General features: G+C 40.7%; 2 protein-coding genes across 10 annotated transcripts in view; one reads left to right on the forward strand and one right to left on the reverse strand.

Moving 5' to 3' along the window:
* Positions 1-3,372, reverse strand: part of MAP3K7CL (MAP3K7 C-terminal like) — a 115,769-nt gene extending 112,397 nt beyond the window's left edge. For 6 of the 7 annotated variants that reach the window (XM_043538310.1, XM_043538312.1, XM_027832866.3 and 3 more), the window contains exon 1: positions 3,230-3,372. The gene's annotated coding sequence lies outside the window, so the exon portion shown is untranslated. Of the gene's footprint in view, positions 1-2,972; positions 3,149-3,229 lie in introns of those variants that run through there. The other variant, XM_037905421.2, reaches the window with a different exon arrangement.
* Positions 3,373-3,528: 156 nt separating this feature from the next.
* On the forward strand, positions 3,529-19,846 carry CCT8 (chaperonin containing TCP1 subunit 8). Of its 3 annotated transcripts, none has more exons than XM_037905391.2 (16): positions 3,529-3,711; positions 6,276-6,366; positions 7,125-7,204; positions 8,934-9,083; positions 9,967-10,147; positions 10,944-11,005; positions 12,811-12,948; positions 14,360-14,538; positions 15,782-15,848; positions 15,936-16,023; positions 16,138-16,253; positions 17,338-17,409; positions 17,488-17,652; positions 18,148-18,267; positions 18,726-18,824; positions 19,526-19,846. In XM_037905391.2, exons 1-15 carry the CDS (start codon positions 3,652-3,654, stop codon positions 18,816-18,818), a joined length of 1,662 nt encoding a protein of 553 aa, XP_037761319.1. In that variant the 5' UTR covers positions 3,529-3,651; the 3' UTR covers positions 18,819-18,824; positions 19,526-19,846. The 3 variants fall into 3 exon arrangements, with proteins under 3 accessions (XP_037761319.1, XP_027688668.2, XP_037761332.1); XM_037905404.2 differs by lacking the exon at positions 3,529-3,711 and adding an exon at positions 4,044-5,620; XM_027832867.3 differs by lacking the exon at positions 18,726-18,824 and having other exon boundaries at positions 3,571-3,711.
* The last annotated feature ends 1,865 nt before the right edge of the window (positions 19,847-21,711 follow it).

The following is a 21,711-nucleotide window of genomic DNA, read 5'->3' on the forward strand; positions in this document are numbered from 1 at the left end:
TCCTCTAACATGAAGCTAGTTCATGCATTGTGTTATTAGAATTGGCACTGTATAAAGAATACATAGTTGTTCATGAGGCTTCATACTCCTGGAGACCTTGACTATATAACATAACAAAGCTTGCCCGCTGGCAAATTTTCCTAACTCTGATTTGTAGACTTATGGAGGAAAGGCATTTTTAAAAAACATTAATTAACAAAGTGGTTTGTTGCCAGTTTCGCTTTCTAGCATAGTTCTTACTTCTCTTTTCTATTGTGTTACATGGTGGTGTAAAAACACACAAGTCCATTAAATTATGCAAGACATAAAATTAAGGTAAGTGCACCCTCTTGAGGTTGTTTAAGTGACTGTATTAAAAGCAGTTTATTTGCTCTTCCTATTAGGGTATTTTTTTCTGCCAGTAGAACAAATGAGGTGTGAACCAGTAAGTACTAAACAATATGCCTCTCAGTTAATGAGACTGAAGATTTTGAAGGGACCAACACTTTGACTTGAAATCCAATCAGTTTTACAAAATGAATTTAAAGCAGTTAGAACCAGTAACAGAACTTAGTTCTCACAACTCATGTTACAGGTACTACGCACAGCACCAGACTACTTTTCTTAGTGCTGCTGGAAGTTATGCATGTGCACTGAAGAAGAATCAATTCCTAATTTCATGGCCACATGCAATCTCTGTACATGGGGCGGGGGATTAGAAATTACACTTTTTAAAAGAAAATGGGAACTAGAGGAGACAAGTACAATTTTGAGAAAGTGAACTGTAAGATTAAAAATTTGCTAACAGAGAACTAGATTGTACAACCCTTACTTAGAGCTTGCCTATGTTAAGAAAATTTGCACTGGTGTAACTAAATAGATGTAAGGTTAGAATAAACAGATTTAGTTATACACCAGTGGAAACCCTAAAGTACACATGCTGCACCATCATGAAGTGAGGCGTAAACCGTTTAGTTTAATTCAGTTATTAAAATAACAGATTTACAAAAGCTGTGCAGAAAGAATCTGGTTACAGAATTAAGCTAAACTCATTTATATAACCACTAACAAATGAATTTAGAGAAGCAAAGGACTAAGAAGTTAAGGCTTACAATCTGTAAAGGCTTCCTCACCTAGGGTGACCAGATGTCCTGATTTTATAGGGACAGTCCCAATTTTGGGGTCTTTTTCTTATATAGGCTCCTATTACTCCCCACCCCCATCTCGATTTTTCACACTTACTGTCTGGTCATCCTATCCTAACCCCTGAATCTAGACTGATTATTGTTATTATTTGAATGCATCCTCCTTTTTCTCTGCACAACTTTTGTGTATTATGAAGAACATTTATCATGGAAGGCCTCTACACAGTTGGCGATCACATGGTCACCAAAAGCTTCAGCGGTGAGATGACAGATATAGGTAAAGTCTATGCTAAGAGGACTATAGCGCCATAGCTATAATGGCATAGCCCCATCGTTAGCTGCAGTTTACAGTGACAGAAGGGGCTTTTCAGTCTCTGTAGGAACCTGAGTGAACTGGCTAGGCCAATGGAAGCATTCTTCTACTGACCTAGCTGAGTCGACACTGGGGATTAGGTCAACATAACTAAATTGCTGAGGGTTGTGTCTTTTTCACACCACTGAGCACCATAACACCATGTCCACCTACATCTGAAGTATAGACCAAAGCACAGACTGAACACCCTGCCAAATCATCGAGTCCAAATGGCTTTCTAGTAAGCCATACATCTTCAAGATTGATCTGGGTGGTGCCGGATCTGCAAGCAGCTAGGTCCCTTTTGGATTTGTCTTGATGGTGATGAGTAAGGCTGCGGGTTTGTCATGGAGATCACGGATTCCATGACTTTCCGTGACTTCTGCAGCGGCCGGTGTGCCTGGCTCATGGTCACCACGCCCATCCCTCGCAGCAGAGTTTGGGTGTGGGAGGGGGCAGGGGCACAGGTTGAGGTGAGGCAAGCTCTGGGCAGCGCTTACCTGGGGGCTCCCCAGAAGCAGTGACATCCCCCTTCTAAGCTGCTAGGCGGAGGTGTGGCTAGGCAGCTCTGTGCACTGCCTCTGCCCAGAGTGCTGGCTTCGCAGCTTCCATTGGAGGGTGGTGCCTGCAGGCAGAAGCAGTGTGCAGAGCTGCCTGGCCATGCCTTTGCCTAACAGCTGAGCGAGGGGGATGTTGCTGCTTACAGGGAGCCCCCCCAGGTAAGCGCTGCCCAGAACCTGCCTCACCCTGTCCCGTCCCCCAACCCCCTGCCACACCCAAACTTTACTGCTGATGGGGGGATGGGATGGGAAAAGCCTACTGCAAAGCCAGGTAGGGAGCCTGCTGGCCCCGCCAACCGCCCCCCCCCCCGCACCAGTGGGGGTCCTGGGCAGCCCCCCCCACCCCAAGTTTTATTCACTGGTATTTTTAGTAAAAGTCATGGACAGGTCACAGGCCATGAATTTTTGTTTACTGCCTGTGACCTGTCCATGAATTTTCCTAATACCCGTGACTAAAACTTAGCCTTATTGATGATGCACCACAGTTGACACTTACGGTGCATACTCTGGGGTTTCAGCCTGGGGGAAAGGGTCTCACAAACAGCTGGGCTGCAAACACCCTGCTCTTCCTCCCACATCACTAAACGGGAGAGGGGCCTCTTCTCTGGGAACACTGAGCTAAGTAACTGAAGCCCTGGGCACAGCACGCATGCCTACACTGTCTGTGTTGCAAACCTGGGTCTGTGGGACCTGGACTTGTGGACGTGTAGTTTCCAAACCCACACTTAGAATCCTAGAATATCAGGACTGGAAGGGACCTCAGGAGGTCATCTCGTCCAACCCCCTGCTCAAAGCAGGACCAATCCCCAATTTTTGCCCCAGATCCCAAATGGCCCCCTCAAGGATTGAACTCACAACCCTGGGTTTAGCAGGCCAATGCTCAAACCACTGAGCTATCCCTCCCCCCCACTTGAGGATCCACACTACACTGCACACCTGGGTTTACAGTTGCTGGCCCGGCACCCACAGCCGTGCTATGGCAGCCGAAGTGCCCGCCGCAGAGCTTCCGCCCGGGAGCTGCGGCTTGACCCGCGTCCACACTGCAAACTGACAGGGCTTGGGGCCTGAGTCACATCGGGACTCAGGGTCTGCTGACCTATCCTCGCCCCGCCCAGCAGGGTGCCAGGCTCTGGGCCCTGAGGGCCTGCTGCCCGCACTCAGCCTGGCGTGTGTGCGGAGACACGGGGGCTCACCAGGGCGCGCAGAGGGACCCGGTTTGAGACGCCGCACAGGCGCAGGCAGAGGGGCGAAGCCCTGTCTCGTGGCGGCAGAGCGAGGCGAGGCAGCGCAATCCGGCCGTTGGTGGAAGGCGCAGGGCGGCAGCTGAGGGCGCGCGCAACTCGCCCCCCTCCGCTGCCCCAGGGACGCCACCTCCTCCCCCGCCTCCACGAACCAGCCACCGCCCGCCTCCGATCGATGTTCTCTAGGAATCATTCGCTTCTCCCTGGGAGGGAGCAGGGAGCCCGCCCCAGCCTGGCGCGGCCTTTCCCCTCTGCGCCTGCGTGCCAGGGGAGGAGCTTGTGAGTTGCGCGCGCAGGCTCCCTCCATTCTCCCGTGTGCCGTGGTTCAGCTCGTGCAACGCAGCGCGCGGCCGGCCTCGCTGCTCCGAGCGGACATGGCGCTGCACGTGCCCAAGGCCCCGGGCTTCGCCCAGATGCTGAAGGAAGGCGCGAAGGTGAGAGCGGGGCCGGGCCTGGGGTTCCCGCGCGCCGCCGGGGCCGGGCCGGAGAAGCTTCCAGAAGCGTAGCCCGGGCTGGACCCTGCGGCTCCACGCGGGGAGGGGGGCGGGGCCTGTCGCGTCGCCCCTCCCCCTCGGCCTGGTGGGGAGCGGGGGGCTCCGGCCGCGAGAAGCGGACTCGGGGGAGCTCTTCCGCCCCCCTCCCCCCGCGTCTCTCTCTCAACGGCGGGTTCGCGCCTGGCCGCCGGCGGGGTGCGCAGCTGCAACCCGGGAAGGGGCTGGGTGGGGCCGAGCCGGCTGCGGGGTCCGGGCTGGAGCGAATCTCCCCTTTACACCTGCCGGTTTTACCCTGTTCTGGGCTCGCGGCCCCCGTTGCCTGGGCGGCCTTTGTCCCTGGTCCTGGTTCGCGCCGGTCTGGACCCATAGGTGCCCTGGCCTCTCCTTCCCCCTGGTCCCTAATGGCGTCACCCCCTCTTCTTCCCGTCCCGCCGCCGTCCCCCTTGAGTCCCACTGGAAAGAATTGTGGAGAGCAGTGACTGGAAACAGTTGGTGGAAACTGGTGGTGGATAAGCAGGTGAATGGGAGCTCCCAGGGCGATGCTGTGAGCAAAGAGCCGCCGCAATCTTGGGATGCGTCAATAGGGGAGACTTGAGTAGGAGCGGTGCGGTTACTGGAGCTCTCTGTATTGGGCCCCGGCGTGACCGCTGCTGGAATCCTGTGCCCCGTTCTGGTGCCCATAAATCAAGAAGGATGTTGACAAATTGGAGAGGATTCACAGAAGAGCTAAGAAAGATTTAAGGATAGGTTCAAAGAGTTTCATTTCTTTAGCATAACAAAGAGAACGTGAGGGGCTGACTTGATTACAGTCTAAAAGCACTTACATGGAGAACAAATATTTAATAATGGGCTCCTCAGGTTAGCAGTGAAAGATATAAAATGATCCAATGGCTGGAAATTGAAGCTAGACAAATTCAGATTGAAAGATGTACATTATTAGTGGTGAGAATAATTGTTCCAATCGTTACTTTTCCATCACTGGCCATTTTTAAATCAAGATTGGGTGTTTTTCTAAAAGATATGATCTTGGAATTATTGTGGGGAAATTCAATGGCCTATAATATACAGGTCAGACTAGATCACAGCAGTCCTTCCTGGCCTTGGAATCTATGGAAGTATTAGCAATAATGCCCCCCAAAGTACTAGGCAACTGACAGTGGGTAATTTGAGCAGCTGTTAGGCCCTTCAACCACAACTCTTATTTTTATTGATTCTGATCCCTCCCCCTATGTAGGTTGCTTGGCTTTCTATATTGCAAGCTGTTTGGGTAAGGAATTGTTTTGATATATATCCACACAGTGTTTAGCACAAACAAGCTACAGCTGTGGAATGCAAATACTAATAAATTAACTCACTCCTGTTACCAATGAATGCCCTTATGTTAGTCTATTCTTGCCATACTGTATAAAAAAGATTCCAGAAAAGCAAAGTACTTAGTACAGTGCCACACTCAACATTGAATTAATATTTTTAACATGTATTTTGGCAGGAGTTGACAAACCTGTCTAGGAGAATGGAAACTTTGCTCAAACAAATGGACAGAGAGGGACTAGGTAATTGCTGACTCCTTCTCTGGAAGGGAGAAGAAAGCAACAGAGGTTTCTAAGCACTGCTACTTAAAGGGTTGGAGAATGGGAGACACAAACTGCTTAGGGAACTTTCTGCTTTTCTTTATTCACAAGAGAGTAGTTGGCGGTAGGGAATAGTTGCAGGAGCTGCTGAACTCTTGTAGAGAGGAGAACAGGGGAAGCAAAATGGCACAGATGCTGGTTCTCCTTTAACAAGAAGGGACAGAGGAACAGAACAGCTGGAGCTGCTTCTACCTTTCCTGAAGTTGTGAGAGAGCTTGGTAAGCAGACCTTTCTCTGGGACTTTTAGAGGGCACCCAGATGAGCTTTGCAGAGGTGTGTGTGAGAGGAGACATGATTTATTAACTGATAGAAGGAGCTCTGAATTTACAAACGAATGTATGTGGGAAGGAGTTTGAAATTGTTTTTATTTTGTGGAGCATAGTTGACTTATTAATGTGGGAGTGGTGAAAATGGTATAACTTTGGGGGTATGCTCTTGATGGGAGTGATGGTGCATACATTTTTCTCAGGAAAGTAGGTGTGGAGGACATTTGTCAGGCCCACGATAAGCCAATAACCTCACCAGAAGTCCCTGATTTACTTGGACAGGCTTATGGGGTTCAATCTGTTGAGTGTTGACCCAACTTTCCTCTTTCATATTCATAAATTTGCTTTAATTGCTAAACTCTGCAGTTGAGAGCCAGTGTATGTTAGCTTCTTTGTCACTGTTTTTGAAATAGTAGGATTGAATTTTTGTTTAAACTTTTGTGTAAACAGGATTTCCCTCCAAAATAACTCATTGGAAGTTTTGGTATTGACTTTAGTGAAGCCATCCAGGCTGTCAAATGACAAGTGACTGTAATTCTTCCAGATTTTTTTGTTAGAACCTCTGATTCTAAGCAATAAACTTTTTTTTTTTTTTTTTTTTGGGTAGCATTTTTCAGGATTAGAAGAAGCTGTATTTAGGAACATACAGGCATGTAAGGAGCTTGCCCAAACCACCCGTACAGCTCTTGGACCAAATGGTAACCTTCTCTAATTTTATACTGTTTATTGTAATATTTATGTACAAAGAAGCTATATTTGTTTTTCTTGAAGGATAACCGTTTCATTGTTTACGGTAAAACTTCGGTCATAAATGTCTTTAGTCATGTGATTTCAATAAAGGAACATTTTCAGTCTGGTCAATTTTTTTTAAAAAGTTTAATGTACCATACCTGCCTCTGAGTCCTCAAGTCTGTTTTTGTGGAATTATCATCATTGTCCTAATTTAATTTTTTTTGGTCCCATTTGCTGTTATGTGTAAGATCCACAGAAGGTGAAGAAACATTTTGTAGGGGATATGATTAAACTGACTACACACTGCACTATCAAATGCACAAAGTAAACTGGAAAACTAAAGAAAAATATATTGTGCTGGTACATTTTTGTTAGTTATCTTAAATTATGTAAGAATAGGATTACAAAAAAACTAATTCTGTTTAAATTTATAGTATCCCCTTAATGTAACTCCAAAACTTCATTTCAGAAGAGAGGTCTTACAGGTTCCTCAATCCAAATTTACAAATGTTTATAGGGCTAAAAATTGTGAAGGTCAGAATATCCCAAACCACTTCTTTACAGAGGAAACTGATTATGGTAAACTGCTTTGTTATAAATACTTATAGCAAAAATAGTCCATCGATTGCATGAGATTAGAAGAATTAACCAAATAACACCAATTCAAACTGTAAAGTATTTACAATTGTGTAAAATAAGAATTGATAAGCTCTTTATCATTTAGGAATGAACAAAATGGTTATCAATCATCTTGAGAAGCTTTTCATGACAAACGATGCTGCAACTATCTTAAGGGAGTTGGAGGTAAGTGCTTTTTTGTGTTAAAAGATTTTTACTTGCACCCAACTAGCTAAAGTTTATTTCAACATCTAAGACTTTTACTCAGTTTTATTAATAAGAGTAAGTTCGTAGGATCAGGGCTACAGTTTCTAAATAATCTAATTCATAATTGGACCCTGAGAGGAGTGTAGCAAATATACACACAACAGAAAAAAAAAAATAGAAGGGCTTTTCAGAGCTCCAGTAGTGACAGGCCCTGCTACAAAGACACTTGGATTATTGAATATTATTATTGGTATTTGCTTCTCTTTCTCCTCAAAATAGGAGTAGAGTTTAGGAATTAAAGAGACATGGACTGTAATTGCTGATATCTTGTGTGGAAGACTCTTGTTCAAAAGAAATAAGTGCAACGTTAATTTCTTGTTGCTGCCAACTTTCACATGTTTCTCTACCTGCTTAGAATTCTCACTTTTGGTTTTAGGGATGTTGGGGACGTGATGTTACCCTGCAATGAGAAAGTTAATAGAATTGTGCAGAAGCTGACATGACATGTCATTTACTGCATCAGTTAAATAGAAACTCAATTATGTGATGCCTCTGTCAACCAATGAATAATGTTGTGTTGAATTATTGAATAGTAATACTCACACTGAGGTTCCTGAGCTGCAAGTGGCTCTTCAGTGTGTCTCCCGCGGCTCTTTGCAACACATGATATTAAAACACTGGTTTAATTATTAACCAATCAGGATATTTTACTATGTTATTAACCAATTGTAGTTGATAAAATAATAATACTTGATCAGTCATTTTGCTGTGAGAATAATATATAGAAATAGTAAATGAAACAATGAATTCACACTACTATGGCTCTTTTGGGTGATGTTGATTGCTAATTTAGCTCCTGAACCACTGAAGTCTGAGTATCACTGCTATAGAACTTTCCTAATTTACTTTAAATAAGGGACCATTATAAATGATTGAATTCTAAAATTAGCAAGTGAACACAAAGCAAAAATGTTTAAGAAAATGTATTTACTACTTTTTTAATTTGATATTTTTTAATCTGTATTTACATGCATGGTTAGATTTCCTTGTTTTTCCAATATTCTCAGTACTGTAAAATTTCAGTAGAGTGCTAAAATACAGGAGTCTTAATTGCTTATTATAAGCAATCTTGCATGTCACCATGGCTTAGACACCATAATTGTAGCTATAAAAGTATCCAAGAATAGATAAAGCACTTTGCTATTAAATTGTTTATTTGAAGGGGGAAGAGCTGCCATTTTTGTGCAGATTGCAAAGTATAGCTTAGAGCTGATCAACTGTTTATATATGCATAAACAAAACTCAGTGTTGCTTGAAGTTTAGATGTTCAACTGACCTTGTCAAGATAAGGTAATTTACATGTGCCACACTGGTATCCCATAAAAATAATGCAGTTGTCCATTAGAAGTGGGGAAGAAAGGAAGTGCCTTTTTTCTATTGTCTTAACCCTACAGCAGTATTCCAGAGTCTTGCAATTCTCATATGTTACACTCCTGCTTATTGTGTAATTTGCCAAACGTAGTAAAATATTACTGTTTAGCTTGCTTTTTCCCCATCTAGTTTATAATTCTGGTTAACTTTAGATCAGATTTTTAACCAAAAAGGAGCTTATATTTGATACATACAAAGAACTTTAGGGCTATATACTTTTAAATTTGACTAACCGGGATATTAACAGTTAAATTAATATGTCTGACTCCTTTAACAGGTCCAGCACCCTGCTGCAAAAATGATTGTAATGGCTTCCCATATGCAAGAGCAAGAAGTTGGAGATGGAACAAACTTTGTCCTTGTTTTTGCTGGCACCCTTCTTGAGCTAGCAGAGGAACTTTTGAGGATGGGACTTTCCATTTCAGAGGCATGTAGTTAATTTAATATTCATGCTGCATGAACATTGGTAGATGATTACTAATACGGATTAATCAGTGATCTTGGGTTATGTATTACTTAATCACATCTGTAATCTTGAATATTTGCAATGTATTGGTGATGATCTCCATCCCTTTTGGCTGGTCCCTTTAGTCAACTTTCAAATGACAGTATATACATAATGTATGCATTGATACTTTAAAAAGAACAGGAGTACTTGTGGCCCCTTAGAGACTAACAAATTTATTAGAGCATAAGCTTTCGTGGGCTACAGCCCACTTCATTGGATGCATAGAATGGAACATATAGTAAGAAGATATGTGTATACACATACAGAGAAAAGGTGGAAGTTGCCATACAAACTGTAAGAGGCTAATTAATTAAGATGAGCTATTATCAGCAGGAGAAAAAAACTTTTGTAGTGATAATCAAGATGGCCCATTTAGACAGTTAACAAGAAGGTGTGAGGATACTTAACATAGGGAAATAGATTCCATATGTGTAATGACCCAGCCATTCCCAGTCTCTGTTCAAACCCAAGGTAATGGTATCTAGTTTGCATATTAATTCAAGCTCCGCAGTTTCTCATTGGAGTCTGTTTTTGAAGCTTTGTTGTTGCAAAATTGCCACCCTTAAATCTTTTACTGAGTCGCCAGAGAGGTTGAAGTGTTCTCCTACTGGTTATGATTCCTGATGTCAGATGTGTGTCCATTTATTCTTTTGCATAGAGACTGTCTGGTTTGGCCAGTGTACATTGGCATTGCTGGCACATGATACTTTCAGACTCTTTCAGGAGGCAACATAGTGAACATGAATGTACAGTTCGGTGGAGGAGGTTAGAATGTCAGTGAACTTTGTCATTTGCATTACAGGTGATAGAAGGTTATGAAAAAGCCTGCAAGAAAGCCCTAGAAATTCTTCCTGACTTAGTATGCTGTTCTGCAAAGAATCTGCATGATGTTGAAGAAGTGGCGTCTTTGCTGCACACCTCAGTAATGAGTAAACAATATGGCAATGAAATCTTTCTAGCAAAGCTTATTGCTCAGGCATGTGGTAAGTAAAGAAGTTTGTATCTTGTATGTATCTAAACTGAATGCAAGCTTGTTTTTAATCTTTGTTCTGTTATTCAAGTGCTCACATCATAGGTGAAAGACACTGCCAGCTATTCAAGTATCAGGCTAAATGAGCTGAATATATTAGGTCTCATGCCTTTGGGGGAAAGGGAGAGAGGGAGATGGTATTTCTTTTCCTCTTACCCACTGAATTCTCTTCATGCTCATTGTGGCCGAGCTATGGTTAGTCCGTATGGCTTTCTAGTAAGCCATACGTTTTCAGGATGAAAATCTGTTTTCATCTTTGCAGTTGCACTCATGCTCTTAAATGCACGACTTAATCTAATGTGATGTTGGTGTGTTTTGTTATATAGAGCTCCCCATCTTTCAGAGCTTAAGAATACAACTCTCATCAATAGTGTGAATTTTTCCTCAAAATACTTTGAGCCAAATTCAGCCTTGGCGTAAGTGGGCACAGGCTAAACTTGGCCTGCTGGCTTCACTGATTTGTGTTCTCTTGCTGTGCCAAATACTGCTACTTCATAGTGAAGAGTTCCGCTTTCTCAGCGTTACACTACCTATGCTTATCTGTAACTGATCATCGAGGAGGGTAACTGTTTCCTGCTAATGTAAAATTTGACAGTTCATTTCTTGATCTCTTTATTTGTTTAAAGGCTTTTGAAACTAAACATCTTATTAATACAGTATTTTCTATATATACGATGCATATGATTTTCTAGTGTCACATTTGTACTTTGCACTTAAATTATATAATACATGTTTCTTTTCTTAAACAGTATCTATTCTTCCTAATTCTGGTCATTTCAATGTTGACAGCATCAGAGTATGCAAAATTTTGGTAAGCTATGAACTTTTTTCACTAAAGCATGACTAATTCTTACTCCTGAGGGAATTCTGCACGAAAAAATTAAATTCTGTGCGCAATATTTTAAAATTCTTCAAAATTCTGCATATTTTATTAATCAAAATAACACAATATAATCATGCCAGTTTCAATTATTTTGGTAATTTATTTCACAATACTTGTCAGCAATTATGTCTGTAACAATACAGACAACAAAAAAGATTCCGGAAATGTTTTTTGACAGATATTTCTAGGCCTATTAAATATGGAACTCTGAGTAATAATTCATTTAAACTACAATTCAGAAACATATTTGCTGCACACTCAAAAGCAGTGCAAAAGCTTGGGGGAGTCGGGCAAAGGAGGAGCTGAGCAGGAGGGAAGTAATTTCTGGGAAGGAGACTTGGGAGTGAACCTGGTTGTTGGGCGTGGGTGGGAGAAGTATGGAACAGGTTGGTTTTTTGTTTTGTTTTTTTGGGGGGTGAGGGGGGGGTGTTGAGGAGCATCCCCCATGCAGACACTGACTCTCCCTTTCAGTCAGGCACATCTGTCCCTGTGTCCCTGCATGCCCATTCCTCATTCAGCCAGGCATATCTGCACATGTCCCCATGTGGCCCTGTACCCTCACTCCCATTCAGCCCTTGGCTTAATGTTGTTACCCCACTAACTCCTGTACCCTCACTAGCCCTTTTGAACCCCAGTTTGTGACTCCCCAGCAGCCCCATGTGCCCCACTATGTTCGTTCCCCCCATATCGTGTGCCTCCTAACCTGGTCCTGCAGGCATGGCAGTTTGAGGAAGGCAGCCACTGCCTCCACCCTCTCTGCAGCTGGCTGCCCTCTCTTCTGGCACCACATCAGCCCCTGGTGGGCAAAAGGTATAATTGCAGCGTGACCTCTCTCATGGCTTCCCTTTGCCTCCCTGTCAGAATCAAATATTTTGTGGGGGCGGAGAAATATCTGCAGGAGACATTAATTCTGCGCTTGTGAAGCATGCCCCGAGGAATAAGTTCTGGTATTGCTGTTACTGTATTAGATAACTCTCATGAAAATAGCTAACATTTGGATCATAAAATGTTACATTTCTGTTGTCCTTCACCCTAGCCTAGCCTTGCCTTTAAGATTGTCTTTATTTTTGATAGATTGAGGCACGGCTTCAGTAATGTAGATACATTGTTATCGCACATTCAATTAAATTATTTTTACTAAACTCTGGTATTCCTAGTTTCAAGATATTTTCTGTGCAGTACTTGGCTTAGAGCTGAATCGCCTGTAGACTTGAGGGGCAGAACTCTTTAAGTATTTGGCTGTTAAACAAATCAGCTTCATGAGCTAAAAGCTCAACCAATATGTTTTTCAGTAATCGTACCTTCAATTAAAATGCAACCCAGATGTTCAGACTGGGGTGGGGGAGGATGCAGAATGTTACGGGCCTGATCCCGTTGCTCTTAATCGGTCAGTGGGATATTAGACCTCAGTAAGGATGACAGGATGGGCTAAACTTGTGCTTCCCATCAACTTCTTTCTTGCTAATCCTTCTCCCTGACTGGGAGCAGAAAACCGGATCACTATACATTTCTAATTGTTACTGCCATGGAATAAATCTTCAACTGTGTATTTCTAGAGAAGAATATTCAGTATTCCTCAATTAGCATAGTGTTTTTCCTTATCCTGGAATAGAAACATATCTAAGCATGTTCAGACGTGAGACTTTCTTTTTTTAAAAGAGCAAGTGTAGCTTGATTGTGGTGGATTGGTGTACTAAAATGTGATCTTTATCTGTCCCCTTTATTCTCTTTAGGGCTCTGGTGTGTCTGCCTCTTCAGTCCTTCATGGTATGGTTTTTAAAAAAGAAACTGAAGGAGATGTTACTTCTGTCAAAGATGCCAAAATAGCTGTGTATTCCTGTCCTTTTGATGGTATGATAACTGAAACTAAGGTATGTGGGTGCCCTAAAGAAGTCCCATAGCAATTTATGTACATATCTAGTACTTGCTCTGTATTATTCTCAGATTAATGTTAACTTTAAATATCCTTGACAATTGGTGATGGTGACAACTTTGTTTAATAAGGGACTTGAGCTTCTATGTTAAAATGAAGTTCAGGGTTTTCTATTGTAGCTGTCTAAACCATATTTTTCTCTAACTTTAATATGAAGTGTTTCTTTGAGCAGATGCATTTTCAGACTTTTCCTGAGACCACTGACAGATAACGTAAAACACAAAATGTTAGCATACAAATATAATTTGAGTCCAAATGGAGTTTAAGGCTCAAGATATTCTTGTGTACCCAACACACAGTAGTTTTGCTCTACTAGGTTATTTAATATGACCTTTGATTTAATTGCAAATTAATTAACTGACTTAATTGCAGATATCTATATTACATCATGGTGGTTGACAAAATTACCTGAAAAGTTATAAACTCTGGTAGGGGTGAGTGGAGCTGCATTGCAGTGACATGATTCTTTTCTTTTGAAAAGTCCTAGAGGATAGTATTGGGCAAAGATATAGCTCCCCTGGGGACTCATGTCAGGTGTGCAAAGTGGTGTTATTCATCACACCCTTCTGTCCAATGTAAGGCTGTCAGAAAAAGTAAATGGTTTAGACTGCACTGACATGAGCATGTGGATGACGGCAATCTATCTTTTTGTTCAGAATGGGACATTACTATTTCTTTGCCTCCGTAAAGCCTTCCTTAGATTTTAAAGGTAACAGTGGTAGCTGGAAACATCTTTCCACCTGTGTCTGGGTAGGATGGTTGTGACTTTCCTCTTGCCAGAGTGATACAAGCCTACTTGACATCTAGAGTAAACTAGTACGATGTGTTCTGGAGCTACCTTGGAAGACCATTTAGAAGCTTCTGCTGGTACAGAATGTGGCTGCTCACTTGGTGCTAGCCACGTGGCGGATATTACACCTTATTCTCCATAAATCACAATGAACTCTAACAGTAAACTGGCAGCCAGGATGGTTTGTGTGTATGTAAAATTCTGTATGGTTAATATTCTATTTTTGGAAGCACTGTCTTGACACTTGAGCAGCTACAGGGGCAGAGATGAACAGTTGCTGTATCTGTACTCAGGAATGCCTTAATTTCTCATCCAGAGATAGGATCTTCAGCTGTGAAATTTCTCTCCTGGTGGTCCAGAGCTGAACCTTGCTGACCTGCAATTTAGTATCTGACATGTTTCACTTAATCTTTTACTTGAGGAATAGTGATAAAGTAGCATGAGTTGAAGTGGTGAATAGGAGAAGAACAAGTTCATTTTGGTTTGTCAAAATCTCATGTAAAAGCTCTAGGCACAATATGATGTGTTTTGTAAACTGAAAAATGTTTCCTTTTGATAGGGCACTGTACTGATAAAAAATGCTGAAGAACTTAAGAAGTTCAGCAAGGGAGAAGAAAATCTAATGGATCTGCAAGTCAAGGCAATTGCTGATGCTGGTGCAAATGTTGTAGTAACAGGTGGCAAAGTGGCAGACATGGCACTTCATTATGCCAATAAATACAATCTTATGTTAGTCAGGTAAGGATTAACATGGTACAAGTAATTTAAATGTCAATACCCATACATACCATACTTGCTGTTTTCTCCTCAAAGTCCTCAGAATACAAAGGTATATGTAATGTAAACATTATTACCTAATGTGGATGATTATTTTTCCTCCAACAGAGGGTGAAATTGAGTGTCCGTTAAGTTAGTTACAATTAGGGTGTGTCTGTTACCAAACAGAGCTTGGGGTTTCCTGACAATGGATTGCACCTTGCTAAATCTGGAGTTTTGGTATAACGGTTGCATTGTCTGTATATTGTAGTTATTCATTATTTGAAAATAATTTTCCAGTCAACAAAATCAGATATTCTAAAAAGACACATTAGTGATTTTAGTAAAGTGGTGAAATGGGCATAGAGGTAGGGCTATCACAATGGTGGTTCCCCAAGTCATAGTAGAGACATGATGGCGCAGTGGTGTGTGGAAGTATAAACAATATAGGTAGTGCATAAATGGAAGAACTCTGCCCCAGGACTGTTGATTAGCATCTTCCATGGGCACTAAATTTCACTTTATAAAAATAAGTGAAAATTTTTGAGTATAGGTATAATTATTAAGTACAGGACAGCCCCATGAAAAAGACCTAACAGCTAGTGTTAAATTTTCATATTTTGATCCTCTCAGAAAAGTCTTGTGCATGTAAAAGGTACTCTTCTGTTTACAAAACAGAATCAGTGACACTTCAAAAGAGTTGTAACGTGTTCAGAGAAACAGCATTTTGATCCCATGAGGTTATTCGTGATGAAACATGGTCCAGTACAGCAGACCAGATGTTGGCCTAGTAACCTTGAGCATTAAACTTATTAAACTTCATTTTCCCCATTAGTAAAATGGAGATAATAGCTATTCCTCTATTACAAAGATGTTGAGGATTAATAGTTAAACTTTCAAAGTGTTAGACAGATATTAAGTTAAAAAAAAAAATTTGATTCCAAGTGAACAAAAGTGCTTAAAAATAAAGCATTACTTCTTCAATTTCTCTAATATTAGCACTGATTCCTGTACCATAGAGTAGCAACTGCAGAAATGCACTGGAGGGGTTGATGCCATGGTAGTGTTGTAGTGGATACCACTAAACTAATTCTGATAATATTACATAAAACTGCCAAATTATGGAGGAAACCTTTATTTTTCCATGCAAACTAATGTAAACTTCAGATTGTTCTTGGAAACATGGTACTAAAAGGAACTCTTTTTTTTTTCTTTTTTTTAAAAGATTGAACTCAAAATGGGATCTCAGGAGACTGTGTAAAACTCTTGGCGCTACCGCTCTTCCCAAATTGGTATGCCATTTGCAAATGAGTATAATCAGTGGAGATATTTATTTTGTATGAACAGAATCTTTTTCTGACTTGTGCTTCTTTTTCCAGATTCCACCTACACTAGAAGAAATGGGTCATTGTGACAGTGTTTATTTGTCGGAGGTTGGGGATACACAAGTAGTTGTGTTTAAGCATGGTATGTTTCTATTTATAGGAGATCATGGTTCTATGTCATGACTAGAACCTTATTTATAAATGTTCTACATCTTAATAAGTTTTCTAGAGAATTAAGTCTGTCTTTCCTGAACAGAAAAGGAAGATGGTGCCATTTCTACCATAGTAATCCGTGGATCTACAGACAATCTAATGGATGACATTGAGAGAGCTATAGATGATGGTGTTAATACTTTCAAAGTACTCACTAGGGTGAGTAAAATGAATATACTTCTCTGTTAAAACAGAGCTGTAGACCAAGATATTTGTGCGAAGACTTTATGGCATGCTTTGCTCCCTTCTGTCGCTTGCAATGCGGAAACTACTTGCATCTCCTTAGCATGGGGGAAATCTCCAGTGGGCAAAGAGCGGGTGTGTAACTGATTCCTATGCCACTTGTTCAGCCCTGGAGTTAGGAGATCGGTTGTGGCCAGAATGCACTGTGCTTACTCCATCTTCAGTGACAAGATGATCTGTCTGAGACCAATACAAGCTGGCAGAGCTAAACTCCACCCTGGCCAGAGAATCAGTGACTCATAGGTGGCACTCTGTGGACCGTTTCCCCAACCTCCTACCATCCTCATTGGAAACTGAGAGCAGCAGCAGATCTGGATCTTGGTATCTGTCATTGGTGATGAGGATGTTAAATATGCTTAGATACCGTACAAAAATATTTAGTTAATAAATTAGGACAACTTAGTCTGTGACAAAAGTTTTGTCTTTAAACTGCAATTAAGATACTGATTTTAAAATAAGATGGAGAATCCTCAGTGTGAATACAGGCTGAAAAACTATGTAGAAAACATGAAGCTTTTGGAAACAATCTGTCAGATGTTAAGCTTTCAACTTTGCCACAGTTTGAGTCCAAGTCTGAGTCCCTTGCAGTTCTTATTCTGCCTCTTCCATAATGACTTCCCAGAATAGATGATCAGCTGAGGAGCAGTATTAATATACAGTGTCTTTCCTATTTTTCCCAACAAGTCATGTTGTCAGTTGAGATAGAAACAAATTTACTCTTACCACTTCCATTTCATTGTTAGTAAAGTAATGAACTTTTCCCAAAGACATTTGGAAATAATAGATGCTAGATATTTACCTTTAACCATACTAATAAAATGCCTCACTTTTTGAAGTTGGCATTTCTGCACTTGTGTAATATTCTACCAAGAAAAATATCTGTTTATGAAGGCAGAAATTAGTTCTAGAAACTAAAAATCTAATCAGGTTACTTTAAAATAAAACTACCTCAAACCACTTTGCATTTATAATTATGTATCTTTTGGGGTTTTGTTCACAGGATAAACGTCTTGTTCCTGGTGGTGGTGCAACAGAGATTGAGTTGGCCAAGCAGATCGCATCTTATGGAGAGGTAAATAATGTGTTTTTCTCTCTCTTCATCCAGTTCTTTTCCTTTAAAATATTAAACAGTTTTCAAACTTTGCTTTAGACATGTCCTGGGCTTGACCAGTATGCTATCAAGAAATTTGCTGAGGCATTTGAAGCCATTCCTCGAGCACTAGCAGAAAATTCTGGAGTAAAGGCCAATGAAGTTCTCTCCAAACTTTATGCAGTGCACCAAGAAGGCAACAAAAATGTTGGATTTGATATTGAGGTAAATGGTATCATACATTATGCCTGCCAAAATACTTGGTTCTGTGCAACAGAATACTCCACATAAAATGCCTAAGGATATAAATTATGTTCTAGATTTTAGGTGTTCAGCTTTAAAGTAATTGGAGCAGTATATTAATCAGTAAGCTAGATGAACAGTTTAGTCTATCATGAGAATGGATGTTTTGTTCTTCAGCAAACTAGTTACAACCATTGTGCATGTAGTAGTATATGTGAGAAGCGAGAATATGTTCTTGAACAAGAGCTCTGTTTTGGGGAAGAAACCTCAGATAATACCACATAGGATTCAGTTCACATTGCTCAAATGAATGTTTTATTTGGAGGAAGGGGGATAAAATCAGGGAAGTGTCATTTTGTTACCATTTGGTGGGTGTGGCTGTTGGTGTTTAGGATTACAAAGGTAGAACAGTTTGAAATAAGGTAGGAAAATCTGGTGCTATAAAACTTTGAAAATGTTCATATTTTTTTCTGACAGGCTGAAGCTGCAGCTGTGAAGGATATGTTGGAAACTGGTGTATTAGACACATATCTTGGAAAACACTGGGGTATTAAGCTGGCTACAAATGCTGCAGTGACTGTGCTCAGAGTAGATCAGGTGAGTTGAAGAAATGACTTTGGGAGATAGTGATTTCAAACTTCAGAGTTAACTTGAGACATCTTCGTACATGTCAGGAATACGTTATAAAAAGTAAACTGATAACCTTAAGTCCGTTTTTATTTTTGTGAAACCAAGATATATTATTGCTGACCATATTGCTAGATTCAAATCTTGGAAAGGTGAGGCAAGGTGCCATATCACTGAGATCCATACATGTTGGATTTACCAACCCACAGTTGGTAGCTCTTAATTTCACAGGTATGAGTGCGTAACTGTCTCAAAGAAAATGTGTAGTATGTATTTCAAAAAAGAAAACCTTCCACATCTATATTTTAAATCCATCTTGTACAATAAAATGGAAGGAATGCGCTGAAGGCTTTTCTGGATAGTTTAATGACTTGGTATTTTATGGAACTTTAGCAGAAATGTGTATGATGTATGTAAAACTTCTGTAGATTATTATGGCAAAACCAGCAGGTGGTCCAAAAGCCCCTAAACAACAAGGACACTGGGATAAGGATGAATGGAAAGATGAACCTGAAAAATAGCAAGCTGTAAGATCTGGTGGTGCTTGTTATACTGAATTGAGAGAGACATCTGTTGCATGAATGTGTCCACACTCAACACAGAACTAATATGTATTGTTGGCTTTCAAGGGCACGTGTGTGAGCAGTTTCACCTTTTTAACAACCTGTTTGAAATACAATTTGTGGCAGATTGCTGTGCTGTAGTTAATTCATCTTATTTACTGAAACTAAATTGTGCGGTGCTACTTGAGAGAGGTGTAGCTGGCATTTTTGGAAGTCTGCTTATGCTTGGAAATCCTGATGTCAGGGATTTAAAATAGATTTTCAGTTTATTCAGATTTTGTGCATTACAGATTATCTTTAAAAACTTCCTGTAATATATTGCATGTGTTCAGTAACCCAGTCACTATCTCACAAACTAGCTAGATATTAAACATATCTTTTTTGATGTGAAAGTGTATATCTTGAATCCCCCTCTCCCTTTTGAAAAAGGTTTCTGAGGGAATACTGAAATTGTATTGGGGAAAACAGCATCTTATGATGTGCCAACTTTCAGTGTATTTGCAGAAATACGGGACACACCCAATGGCAAAAGCTTGTCTGTTAAAATGTACAAAAGTAACAGATCTGCATAAGTTTAGTGGCTGCTGCTCAAACTGCATGTCTCAAGCTATAGAAGGGAAAAATCCAAAGTGAGTGTTATCTAACCTAATTATTTTTTCCTCAAGATCATCATGGCAAAACCAGCTGGTGGGCCCAAACCTCCATCAGGAAAGAAAGATTGGGATGATGACCAAAGCGAATGAACACCTTCACTGTACTTTGAGTGAACTAGGATTGTATGCATCTTGTAATACTCCTGTTGGGGCCTGACATGTTTTCTCCCTCACCTTAAGTTATGAAACTGTATCCAGTAAAGAGTACAGTACCGCTACTATTTCAATAAATGAACTTGCAATATAAAAAGACTCAATTTGTTAACTTGTCCTGTTAGACTTTTGAGTGTTAATTATCTATATTGATTAAAGGAACAAGTTGTTTTGAATTTCTCTATAGCGTCTGTTTCCCTTTATATGAAAACAAACCCTAAACATGATTAACAATGAATCTCTAATCACAATTTGGGGAAATTATAGTTAAACGTGTACCACTTTACCATGTCATAGAATCATAAGTGTAGAACTAGAAGGGGCCTCCCTAGGTTTTCTAGTCCAGTCACCTGCACTCAGGGCAGGACTAAGAAATAACTAGACCATTTCTGACAGGTGTTTGTCACACCTGTTCTTAAAAATCTCCAATGATAAAAACCCACCACCTCCCTAGATAATTTGTTCCGGCTCTTAACTGCCCTGACAGGAACTTTTTCCTAATGTCCAATTTAAACCTCCCTTGCTGCAATTTAAGCCCATTGCCCTATCCTTAGGTTGAACAATTTTTCATCCTCCTCCCTGTAGCGACCTTTTATGTACTCGAAACTTATGTCCCCCCTCAGTCTTCTTGTCTCCGGACTAAACAACCCCAGTTTTTCAGTCTTTCCTCATAGGTCATATTTTCTAGACCTTTAATAATTTTTGTTGCTCTCCTCTGCACTTTTTCCAATTTGTCCACATCTTTCCTGAACTGTGGCACCCAGAATTGGACTCCAGCTGAGGCCTTATCTGCGTAGAGTGGAAGAATTACTTCTCGTGTCTTGCTCACAACACTCCTAATACATCCCAGAATGATGTTTGCTTTTTTAGCAGTAGTGTTACAGTTGACTCATATTAAGCTTGTGATCCACTATAACCCCTAGATATCCTTTTCTGCAGTATTTCTTCATAGGTACTCATTTCCCATTTTGTATGTGTGCAGTTGATTGTTCCTTCCTAAATGGAATACTTTTCATTTGTCCTCATCAAATTTCATTCTCTTTACTTCATTCTGTCCAGATCATTTTGAATTGTAATTCTATCCTCTAAAACACTTGCATCCTCTCCTAGGTTGGTATCATCTGCAAACTTTAAGTGTACTCTCTATGCGATTATCTAAATAATTTATGAAGATACTGAACAGAACTGGATCTAGGACTGATCCCTGCAGGACCCTATGCCATATCCCTTCCAGCTTAACTGTGAGCCACTGATGATTACTCCTGAGATTGGTTTTCCAACAGTTATAGTAGCTCTAACTAGGTTATTTCCCTAGTTTGAGATCATTGGGACAGTATCAAAAGCCTTACTAAAGTCAAAATATACCACATCTACTGCTTTCTTCCTTCTCCTACCCCCACAAGGCTTGTAACCCTGTCAAAGAAAGCTGTTAGGTTGGTGTGATGCGATTTGTTCTTGACAAATTCATGTTAACTGTTACTTATCAACTAATTATCTTCTAGGTGTTTACAAACTGGTTATTTGCTCCATTATTTTTCCAGGTACTGAAGTTAAGCTGACTGGTCTGTAATTCCCCAGGTTGTCACTTATCTTTTTTTAATAGATTATTACAAGTAACATTGATTCTTAAAACTAAGCTTTAAAAATTAGTACTTTCATTTTACTTTTATGTTTCATTTTAGAGATTAAAAATTTTGCTCAAGGTGGCTTCCGTCCTTCTGTGTTTAGGATGCAAGTATGGTGGAATTTTATTACTTCTATGAAAATTGTAAAAATATTTAATGGAAACATTGGTCTCAGGTCTTGTGAAAGTCTCCTTCACTACAGTCTTAAGAGCCACATCTTCACTTGAGGCCACCTGTTTTTTCAGTGAAAACCTTTACATTTCTTAGTATGTAGGAATGGTCTTTTGCAACATGACTCTGCCATAATACAGAATACTACATAGACACTTGCTGGTCAACATGAAATTGACTCCATGATGGACTGTATTTGCAACTTTTCACAAGGTTGGCTGTTTTTGCTTATAAAAATTAGGAGGCTGA

Source organism: Chelonia mydas, chromosome 1, assembly GCF_015237465.2.
Source record: "Chelonia mydas isolate rCheMyd1 chromosome 1, rCheMyd1.pri.v2, whole genome shotgun sequence".
Taxonomy (NCBI): domain Eukaryota; kingdom Metazoa; phylum Chordata; order Testudines; family Cheloniidae; genus Chelonia; species Chelonia mydas.

Coding starts and splice junctions, on each gene's coding strand:
- CCT8 (XM_037905391.2), top strand. CDS start 3,652: ATGGCGCTGCACGTGCCCAAGGCCCCGGGCTTCGCCCAGATGCTGAAG. Junction 12,949..14,359: donor GTATGATAACTGAAACTAAG/GTATGTGGGTGC, acceptor TCCTTTTGATAG/GGCACTGTACTGATAAAAAA. Junction 15,849..15,935: donor CTACCGCTCTTCCCAAATTG/GTATGCCATTTG, acceptor TTCTTTTTCCAG/ATTCCACCTACACTAGAAGA.